This window comes from Balaenoptera acutorostrata, chromosome 11 (genome assembly GCF_949987535.1).
Source record: "Balaenoptera acutorostrata chromosome 11, mBalAcu1.1, whole genome shotgun sequence".
Taxonomy (NCBI): domain Eukaryota; kingdom Metazoa; phylum Chordata; class Mammalia; order Artiodactyla; family Balaenopteridae; genus Balaenoptera; species Balaenoptera acutorostrata.
Genome location: NC_080074.1, coordinates 106,248,755 through 106,264,639, shown reverse-complemented (window position 1 = coordinate 106,264,639; position 15,885 = coordinate 106,248,755). Strand labels below are relative to the sequence as shown.

The window sequence follows — 15,885 nt, the reverse complement described above, 5'->3', positions numbered from 1 at the left end:
TCATTGTTAAGCTGAGAAAATGATCGAGAATACTTTGTGTGTGTGGTTTTCTTTTAACTCAAATTTTAGGTTCTTTTCTGGAGTAAAAGAGGCTCTTCACTGTTTACGAGGTTACTTCTGAGTTGCAGAAATTCTCTTTCCGTTTCCCCTGTGTTACTGTGTTTTTCTCCTGCGCCTCCCATACCCGTGTCAGCTGCCGCAATCAGACAGACAGAAGGGGTCAGGACACTGTTCCTGCGTCTGCAGCGGACAGAGGTTGCTCAGGGTCGACCTTGGTGATTTCGATGGCATTTTCAGTCCATTGCCAGCCTTTGTTATTCCCTAAACAGACACCACCACTGGACTGTAGGGTGTAGATGAGGCAGCTGCCATCTGACCCTGTGGGGTCGCACTGTCCAGTGTGGTAGCCACTGGCCACCCGTGGCTACTGCACACATGAAACGTGGCCAGTCCAAACTGGGCGTGCAGTGAGTGTAAACGACACACGGGATTTCAAAGATTTCATAGAATAATTAATATAAAATATGTCATTCATTTTTTATATTAATTACATATTGAAATGATGTTTTAGACGCACTGGCTTAAATAAACTATATTAAGATGAATTTCACCTGTTCCTTTTCACTTTTTTAACATGGCTACTAGAAAGTTTTACAAAGGGTGTAAGTGTCCGGCATTGTGTTTCTACTCAACAGCTGTGCCCCGGAGCGGCCCCCGACCCCTCGCTGCAGCCCCTAGACACACAGCTGGGCAGAAACAGCTTCGGATCCCTGGGCAGGACTTCACCACACGGTGCAGAGCCCGGGTCCTGGGCGTGGGTCCTGACTTGGCCAAGCGTGAGCCACGTGGCCCCGGGCCTCTTTCAGCCTCAGTTTCCTCCTCCGAAAATGGGTTTGCTGATGGTGCCAACTGACTAGTAATAAGCCTTTCAGGAATGAATACAGAATCTTCTCTGTGTGTTTCTGTTGTATCTTGATTAGTAGCTGCAGGGGGAGGAGCTCTTCCCAGAGGGGGATCTGGTACCAGCAGGTTGAGCCACGTCTCAAAACCGAGCAGAGTCCAGGGGTCCACGTGGACCCCCATGCCCCCTCTTCTTCGAGAGCACAGCTTACACCCTAGAGCACTGGATACAGAACGCCCCCCGTCTCCTGGGTCATCTCATGCTGGAGCGAGTCCAGGCAAGTCTGTGATTTCTCTTCCACCCCCCAGAGCACGTTTGTTCATTCATTCACTCACGCATTCATTTGTTCATTTATGAGTCACCCATTTTCATGTAATGAGAATGACGTTTTGGAAATATTTTCAAATGTATTTTTATAGCCCTTTACTCTCTCCCTGCATGGGGGCTTTGGAACTGCCAGAAGCACAAAGTGCTTTCTCAGCTTTGGCTGTACAACAGAACTTTCATTTCAGTCTGCGTCAAGCCTAATGTCATCCGGGGGCAGGATAATCCATTCATCCCTTCACTTAGTATTTATTAAGTCCCCACTAAGTGCCAGCCGCTTCTCCAGGTGCTGGAGAGAAAGCAGTAAGATCCGAGCGTTACGGAGACAAAGGATTTTCTACATTGCTTGAGCTCTCTCTCCCGTAACAAGAGCTGGACCTGGGAGACTTGACCCTAGGTTTTTTATGTGAAGGAGGTCTTGGCTTCAGAGGAAGTGGAAGGGGAGAAAGCCTGCATTTTCCAGCCCCAGCGGAACATGGGAGCAGGTGACAGCAGGAGAGGAGAGGGTCCCACACCAGCATCCTCATTCAATTCTCTGGCCGAGCGCGAAGCTCTAGAAACAGCCAGATAGTCACGGGGAGGCCAGGACATCAGGGCTGAAGGTGCCTCTCCTGGGTGCAGCACGGGGTCTGCGGGGCCCTGGGGGAAGCCAGCCTTCGGCCTAGAGCTCTACCCAGGCAGGCACAGAGCGGGACGGGCGGCCGGCGCGTAGGTGAGCGCCCGGTTCCCGCAGCCCGTCCACGGAGGGCCTGGAGGTGTCCATGGGCTCAAAGAGCCTGGGGGCCGGAGACCAGAGGCAACGATTTCAAGACCAGAGGCAAACATGGGGCCCACGGACACCGTGGGTGGAGGCCCAACCAGGTGGACCTGTGGCCCCTCGGCAGGCCTGGTTCAGGGGGACAAGCAGGGGTCTCGGGGTGGACCCCAGGACCAGTCCTTACTGAGGCCTGGGTACTTGCGGGGTCTTGAAGTCCCGGCCCTGCTTCTCCACCCTGGAGAGGAGCTGGGCAGAGGAAAGAAGAGAACTGAACATTTAGCTTAAGGGACAGTTTAAAATGCAGCCTTGGGCTACACTGCTCGGCTGGACTAAAATGTAATGTTATTTACGCTCCTGCTGCACAGGAGGTGAGGCTGGGGAAGCAGGGTTAGATCAATAATGAAACTTAAACACAGTATTTTTTGGCTCGTACAGGCTTTGTGGGAGTGAATTCCCACCCCTACTCACATATCTGTCCATCCAGTGCACACGGTGGACAGCCTGCTACCCGCCGGGCACCCGGCTCGGCTCCCGGCAAATAGCACCTCGGAGGCTCACGGAGCCTATTGGAGACACGGGAGCCCGCGTGGGGAGGGCGGTGACAGAGGCCTGAGCAAAGCGCCGGGGGGAGGGAGGGGAGTCTGCAGAAGGTGTGGAGATGCGGGACCAGCGAGGTTCTTAACAGGAGCCCGAGCTCTCCGGGGGGGAGGCTCGGGGACACGGCAATTCGGGGGGAGGGACGGCTCCACGCAAAAGCCTGGACGTGCGAGAGGACGGGGGACGTTCCGGAACCGCAGGATGCGCAGGCGGCGAGGCTGGAGGGGCAGACAGGGCGAGGGCGGGGCCCCGAGGAAGGTTCTGAAGCAGCACTGTCAGAACCCGCGTGCCCTCACCTTCCATAAACACGGCCGAGAACAGCAGCAAGTGGCCACGTGGCACTTATTTCAACCGGACTTCATCTTATAAGGGAGGGGGACACAGCATCTCACAACCTCCTAGGGCCAGTGCCACCAACATCACTAACTCGCCAAACCCCGAGCCCGGAGCCGCTCGCCGGGTCTGATCCACGAGCCTCTTCCCGAGAGCCGTGCAGAAGGAAAGCAGACCCTCCGCAGGCCCTCCCTCAGCCCCCAGCAGGGGGTGTCCCCAGCCCAGCAGGAAAGGAGCATCTCACTCACCTGAACTTCGACTTGGAGATCCTGTGGCTGAAAGGGAAAGAGGAGACGTTACCAAACGACACACACGTTTCCCTCTTTTCTCAGACGTCCCCGGGTGACCACACGGGCGCTGGATGGAGCAGCTTCGGAGAGACAGCCCTGCGGTCAGCACGTCCTGGTGTCTGTGTGTTTGAAGGGGAGACCGAGGGCTGGCCCAGCCCACAAACCTACGAATCTAGCATTTTCTAAGTGGAGACGTGGCCCCCGGAGCGGGTGCCGTGTTCTCAGACCGTCAGCTGGGGTTGGGGGCCACGCCCTGAGAACAGTCGTGGAGGACAGGAGCCCCTCCTGCAGACGCGGCCCTCGGACATTGCAGGCGGCAACAGGCTGGCAGAGGCCCAGCGCTGTCTGAACAGGAGCCCGGCCCCATCACGACCTGGCCTGAGTGTGGAGCCTGGGCCCAAGGAAACAGCCCGGGGCTGAGCACAAACCCCGGATGCTGGCAGTGCTGTGCAGCCCTGAAGACCTGGGACTTGTGGACAGAAGCACCAGTGGGTGGGCTGGTGGCTGACTCGAGGGGCATCTCGGGGTGAGAGGGGGGCACTGAAAGGTGGAAACTTCCAGGAGGCCCTGCGGCCCGTGGGAGGCTGGATGGAGCCGGGCTCGGGGCAGAGATCATGCAGGCACTTGAGACGGCCCTGCGGAAGGCCACATGTCGGGGAGGCCCTGGTGTCTGGGGAGTGAGCGCTGGCAGGGCCGCGGGTGGAAGACCGTGCTCGGATGGGCAGGCAGGTGCGGAGCGCCGGTCAGAGATGAAGAGGGGACAAAATCCGCCTGTCCCAGCTCAGCACAGAGTGAGCTCTGCTGCGAAGCAAGAAAACAGCCCCTCTTGCTATTTTTTATTAAAAAAAATAAACTAGAAGATGTGACAGGTGGCAGAGCCATCGTGCGTGAGATAATTATGTCTCTGGGGCACTGAGAACCAGAGCCAAGAGCCTTTACTGCTCCGAACCGCCAGCTGATAACCTTTCCCACCCAAAGACGCTGGCGACGGCTGCAGGGTTTTAATCACATGTTACACGGCACGTGGGCAGAGGCCGGGGCCACGGGTGGCATCTTACTTAGGGCCACAGTTTAGTGGAAAAACAAATGCCTTCCGGCTATGCTTGGATGGTGGAGAGCCGGGGGCTCCCTCCTCTAGCCCAGCCAGGCTTGCTGGACAGATGACCCCTCGCTGAGGGACAGGAGCTAGCATGGCCCGTCATCAGCCTGGCAGCTCTGCCACAGGGCCTGGCCCGGCCCCGCCTTCTCTCGGAGAGTTCCAGAGGCCTCTCGGGGGCCCTTCAGTGCAGACCACACGCCCTCCCTGTAAATCTGCCTCTCAGTCTGGTGGGTCGTCAGCAAAAGTGGGTTCTTAAGAAGTCCCGTGTGGGGCACTGAGGTCTGAGCGTCCACGTCTCCCAGGAAGCGACTCTGGGACGCGGCGCAGGAGGACCAGGGCTCCTGTTGGGGATGACGTCCTGGGTAAGCGTGGTCACTGGCTGCGGCTCCTTCCTGGGTGTTCTGGAACGTTCTGAGGCGGAGGAAATGGAGTGGGACTTTCTCTCCCCCGTGGTTACGCGTCCTGATGTGCGAGCCTGGACGCCACACTGAACTGATTGCTGTTGCTGCTCTCGGGTCGGGAGCATTATTCCAGGCTCGCTGGGGCCAAAGCACTCACCCCCTCCAAGCTCTGTATTACTGGAGCACCCCAGGTAAGAAGGGGGGTCCTCGGGGGGCACGTGTCTGGAGACAAAGGAAAGCCCAGGTATGGGAGAGCGGAGGGCCTCACACTCCCCATGTAGGAGGGGTCAGTGCACTTCGTGGACCAGAGGCACCCGGTCTCCGCAGGCTTCGTGTCCTGGGAGGTGACCACCAGCTCGGGGTTTGGAGAGCTGGTCATGCCGCCGGTGGGCAGGGGAACCGGGAGCCTGCGGGCGCCGTGTCCGCCCCCCCAGCCCTGCGTTCCGGCCGGGTGGTGGGTGCTGCCCCCTGGATCCCAGCGAGTCCACAGACACCAGGGGGCCCGGCTGCTCCAGACCCCGCTGGGGACCAGCCTGCTCAGAAGGCGTCCGGGCTCCCCTTAGTTACTGCTCTACGAGGTAGGATTTCCTCCCCGTTTTGCGTGGATTCCTGAAGAGCAGCAGCTGCAGAAAGTGGGTAACTCGCACGTAAGGCCACGAGTGCAGCCCTGCTGGGTGGACCTGACGCTTGTCCAGCCCAGCTGCCTCTTTCCCTCAGGCCTCCACAACAAACCTCCCAGGAAACCGCGGTTGTCTTTGCTGATGTGAAGGTTTAAAACGGGAGACACGCCTGGAACTCCCTCTGCTTCACTCAGTTACCCAGTTTGCAGTTGTCATCATTGGACAAATATTTGAACTCCTTGGGAGCTACTTGTATGTTTAGCCTTTCCGCTTCTTAGAGTCGTAAGCCCGTATGTTTGCTCCCTGCCGTGTGACACAGCGATTCCCCGAATCCTCCCGATTCGCCCTAACGTCAGTCAGATGGCGCTGCAGGCATCGTTTAGGCTGACGCACGTCTGAGGCGACGTCCTCGACTCCACGCACGGCTGGTGCGGCCAGAGGGCCCGGACCCTGGACCCCGTCACAGTGCACCTCTTGGGGACCCACTAGCTTGAATCTCCTGTGCTATCTGGGGACCCCCAGCTCACTTCTGTGACGAGATGCACGTCCATCGGTATCATCGACCCTCTGCGTCGGATCCTGTTTCTGACTCTACCTTCTTTATAGAACTGCGTGCTTTGAGACTAAAGGGACCTCGCACACACCAGCTGGATTGGGGTCTGCCATTTTACAAGGTGCCGCCTGCCTCACTCACGGGGCCTCTCCTGCGGAAGCCGCAGACACAGAAGAGGTGCAGGGGGTCCCCACAGGCGGTTCCCAGGCCCCTCTAGGAGCCAAGAGCACAGGAGCCAACGGGCAGGCGCCCCGCACGTCCCAGGGGGCGAGCCTGAGGTTGCCACCCAGGCCTAGATCTGGGACTCCTGGTGCACGGCTGGCTCTCTTCCCTCCTTCGGTCCGTCCCAGAGTACCGGGCACTTCTTTCTGTGGAAGTCCGCGTCTCCCTCTCTGACGCCAGCTGTGCCCTAGTCTCAGGCAAGGCTGTCCCGTAAGTGCTGGTCTCCTTCATGGGCTTCTCGTCTTGAAGACGGTCCTGCCTCCGCTCTGAGGAAAGGCGAGGCCCAGCAGCTCCGGGGCCACTGCCATTTCCCCGTCCACGGCCTCACGTGTGGAGGGAGGGTCCCCTGCGGCCCGTTCCCGCCCCGCCTGCCCCCAGGCTCCAGCTCCTGCAATTAGGACACACAGAGGACGCGTCCCTTTTCCACCTCCGCACGTGACCCTGGTCTGAGCCGTTCCAGCGTCACCCCCAGAGCTGCTGCGGTAGCCGCTTTGCTCGCGTGCCGCCGCTCGGGGCCTCTCGCTCCCACACAGACTCTTCCTCATGTCCGAGGATCCTCAAGGACAGAAAGCTCACCAAACCAACCAGCTATGTTCAATGATTTCTCATGGTCTTGTGACAAAGACCAAGGCCATCAGGGGTCTGCCCGGCCCTGCTCCGTCTCCAGCCCCGCCCCTTCCCACTCAGGCCTGCCCTGGACGCGTCTGCCTTCTCTCCCTCATCCCCCCAGCGGCCTCGGAACCCACTGTTGCCTCTGACTGGAAGATCCTTCCTTCCTCCGTCCCCCTCCAGTTCTCAGCTCAAACTTTCCTTCTTCAAAGAAGCTTCTCCTAACCTGCCAGTCTAATGCGTCTCTCCATTACTAACCCTGCATTACAGTCACTCCGCCTTCTCAAGCTTTTCCCAACTTACAGTGACGGCTCAGTGTCACTTTCACGCCAGATTGTGAGCTCCAGGGAGACGGTGTCACCTTGCTCTCGGGCTCTGTGTCACCTCGGCCCAGCACCGAGCGGGCTTGCTGCCTGATGAGGGTGTGAACGGAGAGTTCGGGCTTGATGTTCCTCTTCCGGTGGCCTCCGGGCTTGTGCTTGTCTGTTCCCCTGGCACCTTTTCATCTGTGCCTTGTTCTTTTCCTTCTGCGTGTCGGTCTCCCAGCCTTCAGCCCTGGCCTCCTGCCCCCGTGACCAACCCCAGTGCCACGTAACCGCATTCATCGTTTCTACGCTGGTGTCTCCAGCATGTGGTCCAGGGCAGAGTCCCGGCCTCCACACCCTGCAGCCCCGCTGGTGACTTCAGTCTGTACTGTTTCTGTCTTCACACTTGAAGGATAGCTCCTTCCTCTCACCACCTCCCCTGCCCGCCTGCCCCCTCCCCAGCAAAACATCGCTTTGCGGTCCCTGTCTGTCTGCCCTGCCCCCTCGGAACCACCTTCAGCCAGGCCTCATCCCGCTGCATGGGCCGTTCGCTCTCCGCCTCAGAAACGCCAGCCTCTCCCTGGTTGTCACAGCCTGAGCCTCAGCCCCCGGCCGTTCACGCTGCTTCCCCACCAGGAACGCTGGCGGTCTTCTCCCACCGTTGTCTGGGGCGGGGCGGGGAAAGACGGTAGTTTGTTAAGGACATACTGCCATCCCGGCACTGCGACAAGGCACTTTATCCGCACAGAGCAGGTGCATAAATTCGGATATTCGTGGGGAGTGCGGCCCATTTCCACCGAGCCCTGGATGCCTGCAGAGCACGTCCTCCAGATGCCCCCTCCCTCTGTGGGAACAGGCTTGTCCTTCCAACAGGGCCTCGAGCTCCCAAAACACACCCTCTCCAGTGACTGTGAGCGCCAGCGCCCTGGCCTCTCCGGGTCTGTCATGTGGGCCCAGAGCCAGAGGGCGGGGTCCTTGTCACCTTCCCTCCCACCCTTTGGGGACCTGCCATCCACCTTCGCTAGTGTGGCCGCCCAGGGCCAACGTCCAGAATCCCGAGCGTTTGCTTGTATGGTTCCAGTAGGAGGGAAGAGGGAAAGGCTCAGCCCGCTGCTTCAGAACGTAATTAGCGCTGTATTTTAGCAACATTTTGACAATAACGGCTTCCCAACAATGCTGGGAATCAACAGTGCAGACTCCCCAGTGCCACTGTCAGGGGGAGGGATGGTGAGGTCCATGTGCCCTGGAAACGGTCTGCTCCTGCCCACCCGCCCGCTCGCTCGGAGGCTGGCCTGGCTCAGGTTAGATGCACCCAAACCTTCTCAAAAGGCCCAGATACGGAGGCATTTCGGCGGGGAGAGGTTAGCTAGGAGCCGTTCCGCCGATGGAGCGACTCAGACACCCAGCCGCCTCGGGGCCCGTCCTCCTCCGAGCCCTCTGTCCGCCGTCCCTTTTAGCTTCTGGGGTGAGACTTGCATCTCCCAGGCACCAGGACAAGCAGCTCCCACTTCCCACAGTGGAGTCTGGAAGCTGAAGGAGGCCTCACGCTCAAGGGCAGCCTGACCCCTAAAGGAACGTGGCTTCAATCTGTGGACTCTGCTTTTTGAGACACTGGGAATGAAGCCAGCAGTTTGCTCATTTTTAGCAGTTAAACCATTTTCCCTTCATTTCTTGGTGGGGGGGCATCTCCCAGGGACCGCTGGTGTCTGTTTTTAAGACGGAGCTAAGACGGATGGATGATGGTGATAAGCCACGTGGGCTGTCCCTCCGCACACCTGGTCCAGTCCTGGGCTCCAGTCAGCTCAGGAAGCCAGGGGCTGGGGCTTGCGTTGGGGAGGCTCGCTGGGCCGGCACAGGTGCACTTTTATTAGCCGAGTCTGCACTTCGGACACCTGCTCCCTTCACTGGGTGGATAACTCAGAGTTGCAGGTAGGACCCACGTCTCCCAGTGTATTTTCCTGCCTGTCTGCTTTTCTTCCAGGTCACATTTATCAGACATGAAAGGGCACTTAGCAGGACCCAGGGAACCTAACAAAGCTGCTCTGGTGAAAGGGAGTGAGGGGCTGGGAAGAAACAGACTTCAAAGTCCCCCAAAAACACACACACACACACACACACACACACACACACACACACACACACACACACACACACACACACACACACACACACACACACACACACACACACACACACACACACACACACACACACACACACTTAAGTCAGACCCCTGCCCGGGAAGCGCAGGATTGCAGAGCAGCTCCCAGCCAGGGCCACTCTGCCCCCAGGGCTCCCCTCCCCACCCAGGACTCGGTTTCCCCGCCCGCTCCCGCCCCCCGCGCCTACTCACGCCAGCCTGGCCCCGCAGCTCTCTCCCTCGATGTCACCTCCAGCCACGTTTTCAGTGTTGACAGACTCGGTCTCACTGGTGGGCATGCTCACTGCAGGGTCGGGTCGAAGGGATGCAGAGCGAGGCGTGGAGGGAAGAGGGGAGAGAAGGGTTAGTCTGCAGCCCCCCGGCCGGGAGGGGAGGCCCTGGCAGCGCCTGTCCGGGTCCCATGTCCTCGACTGACACGCCCGCTGCTCGTCTAGGGTGACCCTTGACACCCAGGACACTGTAAGTGGGACAGTGGGAGGAGACGCCTGGGAACACCGACCCGAGTCCCTCCTCTGCCCTCGACCCCATGCCCTCGGACAAGCTGCGCGTGCTTTCCCATTTGCGTCTGCTCCTTGCCGTAAAAAGAAAAGCTCTCATGACGGTATTTTATTGTTCTTATTTCTTTCCGACCCCCGTCCCCATTCTAAGGGGCCTCATCCCCACACTCAGGGCCCAGCCTGTCTGCGGAAAGGGCTTCTCTAGGGGGTGAGCCACTTGATGGACTTGGAGGAGGGTCTGTCCCTTGTCCTGAGTCCTGCATGCTGGGTCCTGAGGCGATTCCGTCTAGGACAGAGCCTGAAGTTGAGCTCAAAGGGAACAGCCACTTCCAGCATCGCACGCAGGACTCAGGTCAGCACTGCAGACACAGGAAGGAGGCGCCTCCGTGTGGGACCCACCAAACTACTGAGATGAGACGCGGCCTGAAGACAGGGGGCAAGGGCACCACCTCCCACGGCGCCCGGGTGTTCCCAGCTCCACAGGCCAAGCCGGGACACGAACCGTCCACTATGGCCGACCCGCCCAGCCCACCCCCAGCCTCTTCCTGAGCTGGCAGGGGCTGGGTTTCCAGGGCAGCCGGAGCTTTCTAGCTTGGAGCCCAGTTTGGCGGCTTAGAAGAAGCCATTTCTTTTATTATTATCTTTTATCCCAAATAAAAGTTTATCTCAAAAGAATTCTTCTCCTCCTTTTTCATCTTCTATGGCCCTTTTAACATGACACACAAGGAGTTCCTTATTTTTCCCGCCCTTGTCCTTTAGAATGGCCGTCCCATCCTCGGTCATGGCTCAGCCCTGCTTGCAGGGCAGCAGCCCTCCTCTGGCGGGCAGGTCAGGAGGCCTTAGTGGCCACAGAACCTGCATGAGTGAGGGTGTGGCATCCGGTGACGTGGGACCAGTGACAAGTGCCCCCGGGGCTGCCACAGCCCAGGAACTGATCACGCTGTACGGATAATTCTACTGGTTGTACGGATGCTGCTGGATGTGGGACGTCCCCGGTTTCTTTTCTTCTGGATGAAGTCAAGTCGGGCAGGTGTGAGAGACTCATTCTGAGAATGTGGGAGACAGAGCCGGAAAGCCCACGACTTCCCACACGCTTGACTGTCCTGTGTCCACCCTGGACTCCTTTTCCATAAACTTGGGTGAAAACAAATCCAGACATCATTTCAAGGAAGCTTGGTGCTGGATGGACTTTGGACATCGCCCAGCTTTCTCGTCACAGGACAGGGAAGTGAGGTCCAGGGAAGGGCCAGGTGCCCGGGTCACACAGTGGTTGGGGGCTCGGACTGGATCACAGGTGTCTCGGGCCCCCGCCCCGTGCTCACCTTGATGGCCCCCGGGCTACACCCCAGACGAGATGGGATTCCTACAGCCGAGCAGGCTCTGGGGGCATCACAGGTGCACGGGGAGCAGCCAGTGGTGCTGGATTTCACAGCGTTCACAGCTGGCACCTTCAGCGACCTTAACCTTGGCCGGCGCTCTTCAAAGGAAAGGCCCCAGCGGGGCTCAGCCGCTGCTGGTTGTCACGTCTGCGGACTTCATACATTTGAAGGGACAACGAGGTGGTGGCTCCGGGTGGGACAGGCTATCCTCCCCTCGCACACGTGCACATGCACGCACGCGCACGCACACCAGGAGAAGCGCGCTCCCGCCCTGCCCCGTGGGCACCCGCACATAATTTACACGCACGGGGGCGTGGGGGACGTCACAACGGGTTTCTGGGGGGCGATTAGACCAAGCAAACTCCCCTTCCTTCTGATCAAGCAAGCCCGCCGGGCGCTTCCTTTCACAGACAAGACGTCTCAGAGTCGAAAACCAGGAGTAAGACGTGGACAGAGCTCAGGGTCAGCCTCAGGCAAAGAAAGAAACAGGGGACTTGGCGACCACACAGGACGTCCCGCTAACCTCCAAAAACAAACTAAGAGATAGTGAAAATTGATAAATCAAAACAGGTAAGAACACAGAACAAAATAGGACCCAAACCCCAAATCACATGAGTTAACAACACAAAACAAACAATGGATCCTGGGGAGAAGGGGTCACTCCCGCAGAAGCGTCTACACTGGCAGGTGGGTACTGATTTTGAGGAGACGGATACCCAGGAGGGTCCCAACTCATCCCTACTTGTTAGTGGGAATCCCGAAGATTTGGTCATGAGAGGAAAGGGTCAGGCTTGTTTTTACCCCATGTAAAGAGCCATCTCCGAAACACACGTGTCTTCACAATACAAAGCTTGAAACAACATGGATGGACCTGGAGGGTATTATGCTCAGCGAAATAAGTCAGAGAAAGACAAATACCATATGACATCACCTATATGTGGAATCTAAAAAATAGAGCAAACTAGTGACTATGACAAAAAAAGAAGCAGACTCACAGATATAGAGAACAAACTAGTAGTTACCAGTGGGGAGAGGGGAGGGAGGAGAGGGGAGATAGGGGTAGGGGGTTAATAGGTACAAACTACTATGTATAAAATAAATAAGCTACAAGGATATATTGTACAGCACAGGGAATATAGCCAGTACTTTATAATAACTTCAAATGGAATAAAGTCTATACAAATATTGAATCTCTATATTGTACACCTGAAACTTATACGATATTGTAAAGCAACTAAAAGAAAACAGTTTAAAACAATGCTTCGCACACCAAAACAAAAACAAAAACAAAAACAACCAACACAAAGCTTGGAATAAACAGAAACTTTACAACCAGTAGCATTATTTGTTCACTTCTCAAAATTCCTATACGAAAACAGTGCTGAGAGTTAGAGTTGAAATGGATGACTTAGCAAATTTCCCTTCTGGAAAAAGATACATGTCAGTTTAGAATGACAAGGGTCACTCAGGTGAGCGTCTCATCGTGAGGGGTCTTTTATTTGGCGGTGGGAGGGGTAACGGGCTCCCAGCCTCCAAGTCTGTCTGTCCACACAGACGCCTGAGGGGACAGCCCTGGCCGGCGGGGGCCCAGGTCACTGACCTGCTACACAGAAGCTCATCCAGCTTTTGGCTTTGGCGTCGATACTGTCCCATCTTGTTTGACTTCAGAAATAGCTATGCGATCACTTTAAAAATAATAGAAAGAGCCTGATAAAAACACGGCCTTTCCCTCTATAACTGAACTTGACCAGGCCTGGTGAGTCACGTGGGCACAGGTGGCAGCCGCCCGCGTGGAACGTGGTCGGAAGAGCCTCCAATCATGCCCTTGATGGTGGGCAGGAGTCTCTGGGGAGCTGCTCTTTGGGGTCAAGGTGTGGATTTAAAGGTTCCTTGCTTTAAATCACGGTTTACATCCACATATTAGTTCCTATTAATTTGTGACAGTTTATCCCACAAGCACCTGACGGGGCGAAGATGGTCCGTGTTTCTATTTCTAAAGGGTTAGAAAGAGGCCACAGCCGACTCGTTTAGGGACCTGTTACCCTAGAGATCGCCTTGGGTTCATCTTGGAAACTGAGAGTCCAGGCCGGCTGAGGCTGGGATTGCTAATGCTGGGCCCTAGTCTCGGGGAGGCGGCAAGCCTGAGTCTCCCACTGGCCACTCAGATGACCTGTGGGTTGGAAACTGAGGCAGAAAGACGGCAGAGAATCCAGGGGCCAGGGCGCACCTTTCCTGTAAAGAATGGCCTCTGAGGAATGAAATGTGCTGTTGAGTGGACTCAGCAAGGATGCTGAGGGGAGGCTAGTTTCCTGACTTTCTAAATTCACCGTTACCAGGGACTGTGGATCAAATGTGGGTCTCTGGGCTGTCCTGTCCCTCGGCTTCTGCTGAGCAGATTCCGAAAGAAAATGAGATTTTCGTGAAAGAGTAATTAACAGCTGCCACTGCAGGTGGTGGAAACATAATTACATTTTTAGGAACATCAGTGAGCTGTACAAACTCCATCTTGCCAAGAACGGATTCTCTCCCCAAACTTCCACTCTTGGGGGCAACTTGCTTGAATGGCGCTTAGTAGGACCACATTTCTGCATCTCGAGGGAGGTGGGGAGAGGGAAGGAAGATGACAGCAGTTGTGTGGGTCCTGGGGGGGGTTGGTTTTCATAAGTTACTTCCACCACAGGATAATCTCAGACTGGAAACTGCGTGAACCATGCTGGGAGTGCACAGGACCCAAGTGGTCGTGGAGACCGGTGTCCTCAGGAGCACTGGGGTTCGCGAGCCCCCCGAGGGTTTACTCACTACATCTGGGGGCCCCCTGTCACACCAGCTGCCGCCCTACCCTCTGCCTCAGACCTTTCTGTGCATCGGGACTGACAGGACGGCTTCAGGGCAAAGCTCCAGGTGAGAGATCGAGGGGCGGAGGTGGGCAGGCCTGCGAGTCTGGAGCCTTCCGTCACCGTGCCAGCCTGACTTTGTCCGTGGGCCGGGGCGGCAGGAGCGGCCGGCCCCTCCTGGGACTGGCTGAGAGCAGAGCCCAGCACTGAGCTGGGAGCCTCACCATCGGGTGGAGGGATCCTCCAGGCGGCTCTTGGTGGAAGAGGCCTGGGGGCTCAGGGCCAGGCATCCCGGGGGTGTCAGGAGCCGGAGGAGCTGAGGGCATTTCTCCGCCAACCTGAACTTGCATTTCTCCAGGGCCGGCCCAACTGCCAATCCTGGGCGGGCCCGATGGCAGGATCTAGTCCCCCGCCTCCTACGAACTCACAGATGGAGCTAGAGAACTGACTTTGCCACTTACTTGGCCAGACACCCGTTTTATCATCTTTTTTGCATACAAGTGGTCTAATTAGTATTCTTTTTCCGAAAGTACTAATCCAAGTTATGGTTAACAAGCAAAAGGAGTCCTAATTTCCTGCCTCGCTGACTCCAACCTGGAATCCCCAACCCCCGTAATCGGGCTCCATCCTGTTAGGGCCACATGTGTCCCCTCAAAATTCACAGGTTGAAATCCTGACCCCTGGAACCCCAGAGTGTGGCTGTGTTTGGAGCTGGGAGGGACTTTAAAGAGGTGATTGAATTAAAACACCATCACAAGGGTGGGCCCTAATCCCTTATGACTGGTGCCCTTATCAGAAGAAGAAATCTGGACACAGGCATGCACGGCGGGAAGATGGTGAGGATACACCCGGGGGTGGGGTGGGGAAGAGGCCGTCTACACGCCAAGGACAGGGGTCCAGAGCCGTCTCCCCTCAGGGCCTCAGAAAGAACCAGCCCTGCCGACACCTCAATCTCAGGCTTCCAGCCTCCAGAGCCGTGAGAAAATGAAATGTCTGCTGCTCACGCCACCCGGTCCGTGGTACTTGGTTACGGCGGCCCTCGCTGATGCACACACTATCCCCCTGCATCCCTGTGCCCATGATTTCTGCAGAACTCCCGCCCAGGTGGGGCTGCCCACCTCACGGCCCTGGAATGGGCCACCTTCATCCCAGCCTCTGGGCTTTGCTACGAGGCCCCATCCATCTCCCCTTCACCTATCCCAGGGGTCGGGGAGCTGCGGCCCTCGGGCCAGACCCAGACAACTGCTACTTTTGTAAATTACATTTCGCTGGAGCAGGACCATGTCGCTGGCGGGTGTCACCTACGGCTGCCTTCCCTCGGCCCGCGAGCCTTTTGGAGCGCGTGGGTGCCGACCCCGCCTGAACCGTTCACATTTCCCCCATTCCGGTAGGGGGGCCTCCAGGACCTGCTGCCCCCGAGTCCCCTCTCTGAGCCCCACAGAACTCTGGGGTCTGTGGGAATTCTCAGTAACAACCTGGATGTGAGCCCTAGTCCCAGCCCTCCCAGCAGGTATGTCTGGGTGAGTTGTTTAACCCTCCTGAGCCCAGGTTTCCTCATCTGCAAAACAAAAGACAACGGTACTATTTATGTCAAGGGCTTCTGAGAAGGGTTAAATGAAATAATATTTGTGAAGTAACTCTGTAAAATGGAAAGTGCTATAAATATTTGCTAATATTACCAACGAATTTTCATTTGTTTTTCTTCTAGTTTGCTCTTATTTCACATGTATTTCACATGTGTCTCCCTGACACAATTATAGCTTTCTCGAGGCCAGAGACTTTACATTTGAACTCTCTGGACTCCTTTCCAGGTCCTAGTGGTACTGGCTGTGGAATTACAGTAGACACTTGGCGTCTTCGTGGGGCTTCAGGGCTGCTCCGACGTGCTGGGTGGCTTTGGGGTTGGCCCTTCAGCTGCTCCTTCACCCGGTGCCCGGGAGGCTGACCTTTGCAAAGGGCCTGTGGGAGGCGCCAGCAGGACAGTGCCGTCAAGGCCCGTTTGG

The 15,885-nt window shown here is 57.0% G+C and overlaps 1 protein-coding gene across 21 annotated transcripts in view; it reads right to left on the bottom strand.

The window, feature by feature from the left end:
• The window catches only part of CACNA1C (calcium voltage-gated channel subunit alpha1 C), a 551,559-nt gene that overhangs the window by 108,107 nt on the left and 427,567 nt on the right, over window positions 1–15,885 (bottom strand). For all 21 annotated transcript variants that reach the window (XM_057556043.1, XM_057556040.1, XM_057556042.1 and 18 more), the window contains exons 10-11: window positions 9,365–9,455; window positions 3,161–3,187 (exon numbers count right to left, since the gene is read on the bottom strand). In XM_057556043.1, the coding sequence (XP_057412026.1) occupies window positions 3,161–3,187; window positions 9,365–9,455 (118 nt within the window). The remainder of the gene's footprint in view (window positions 1–3,160; window positions 3,188–9,364; window positions 9,456–15,885) is intronic.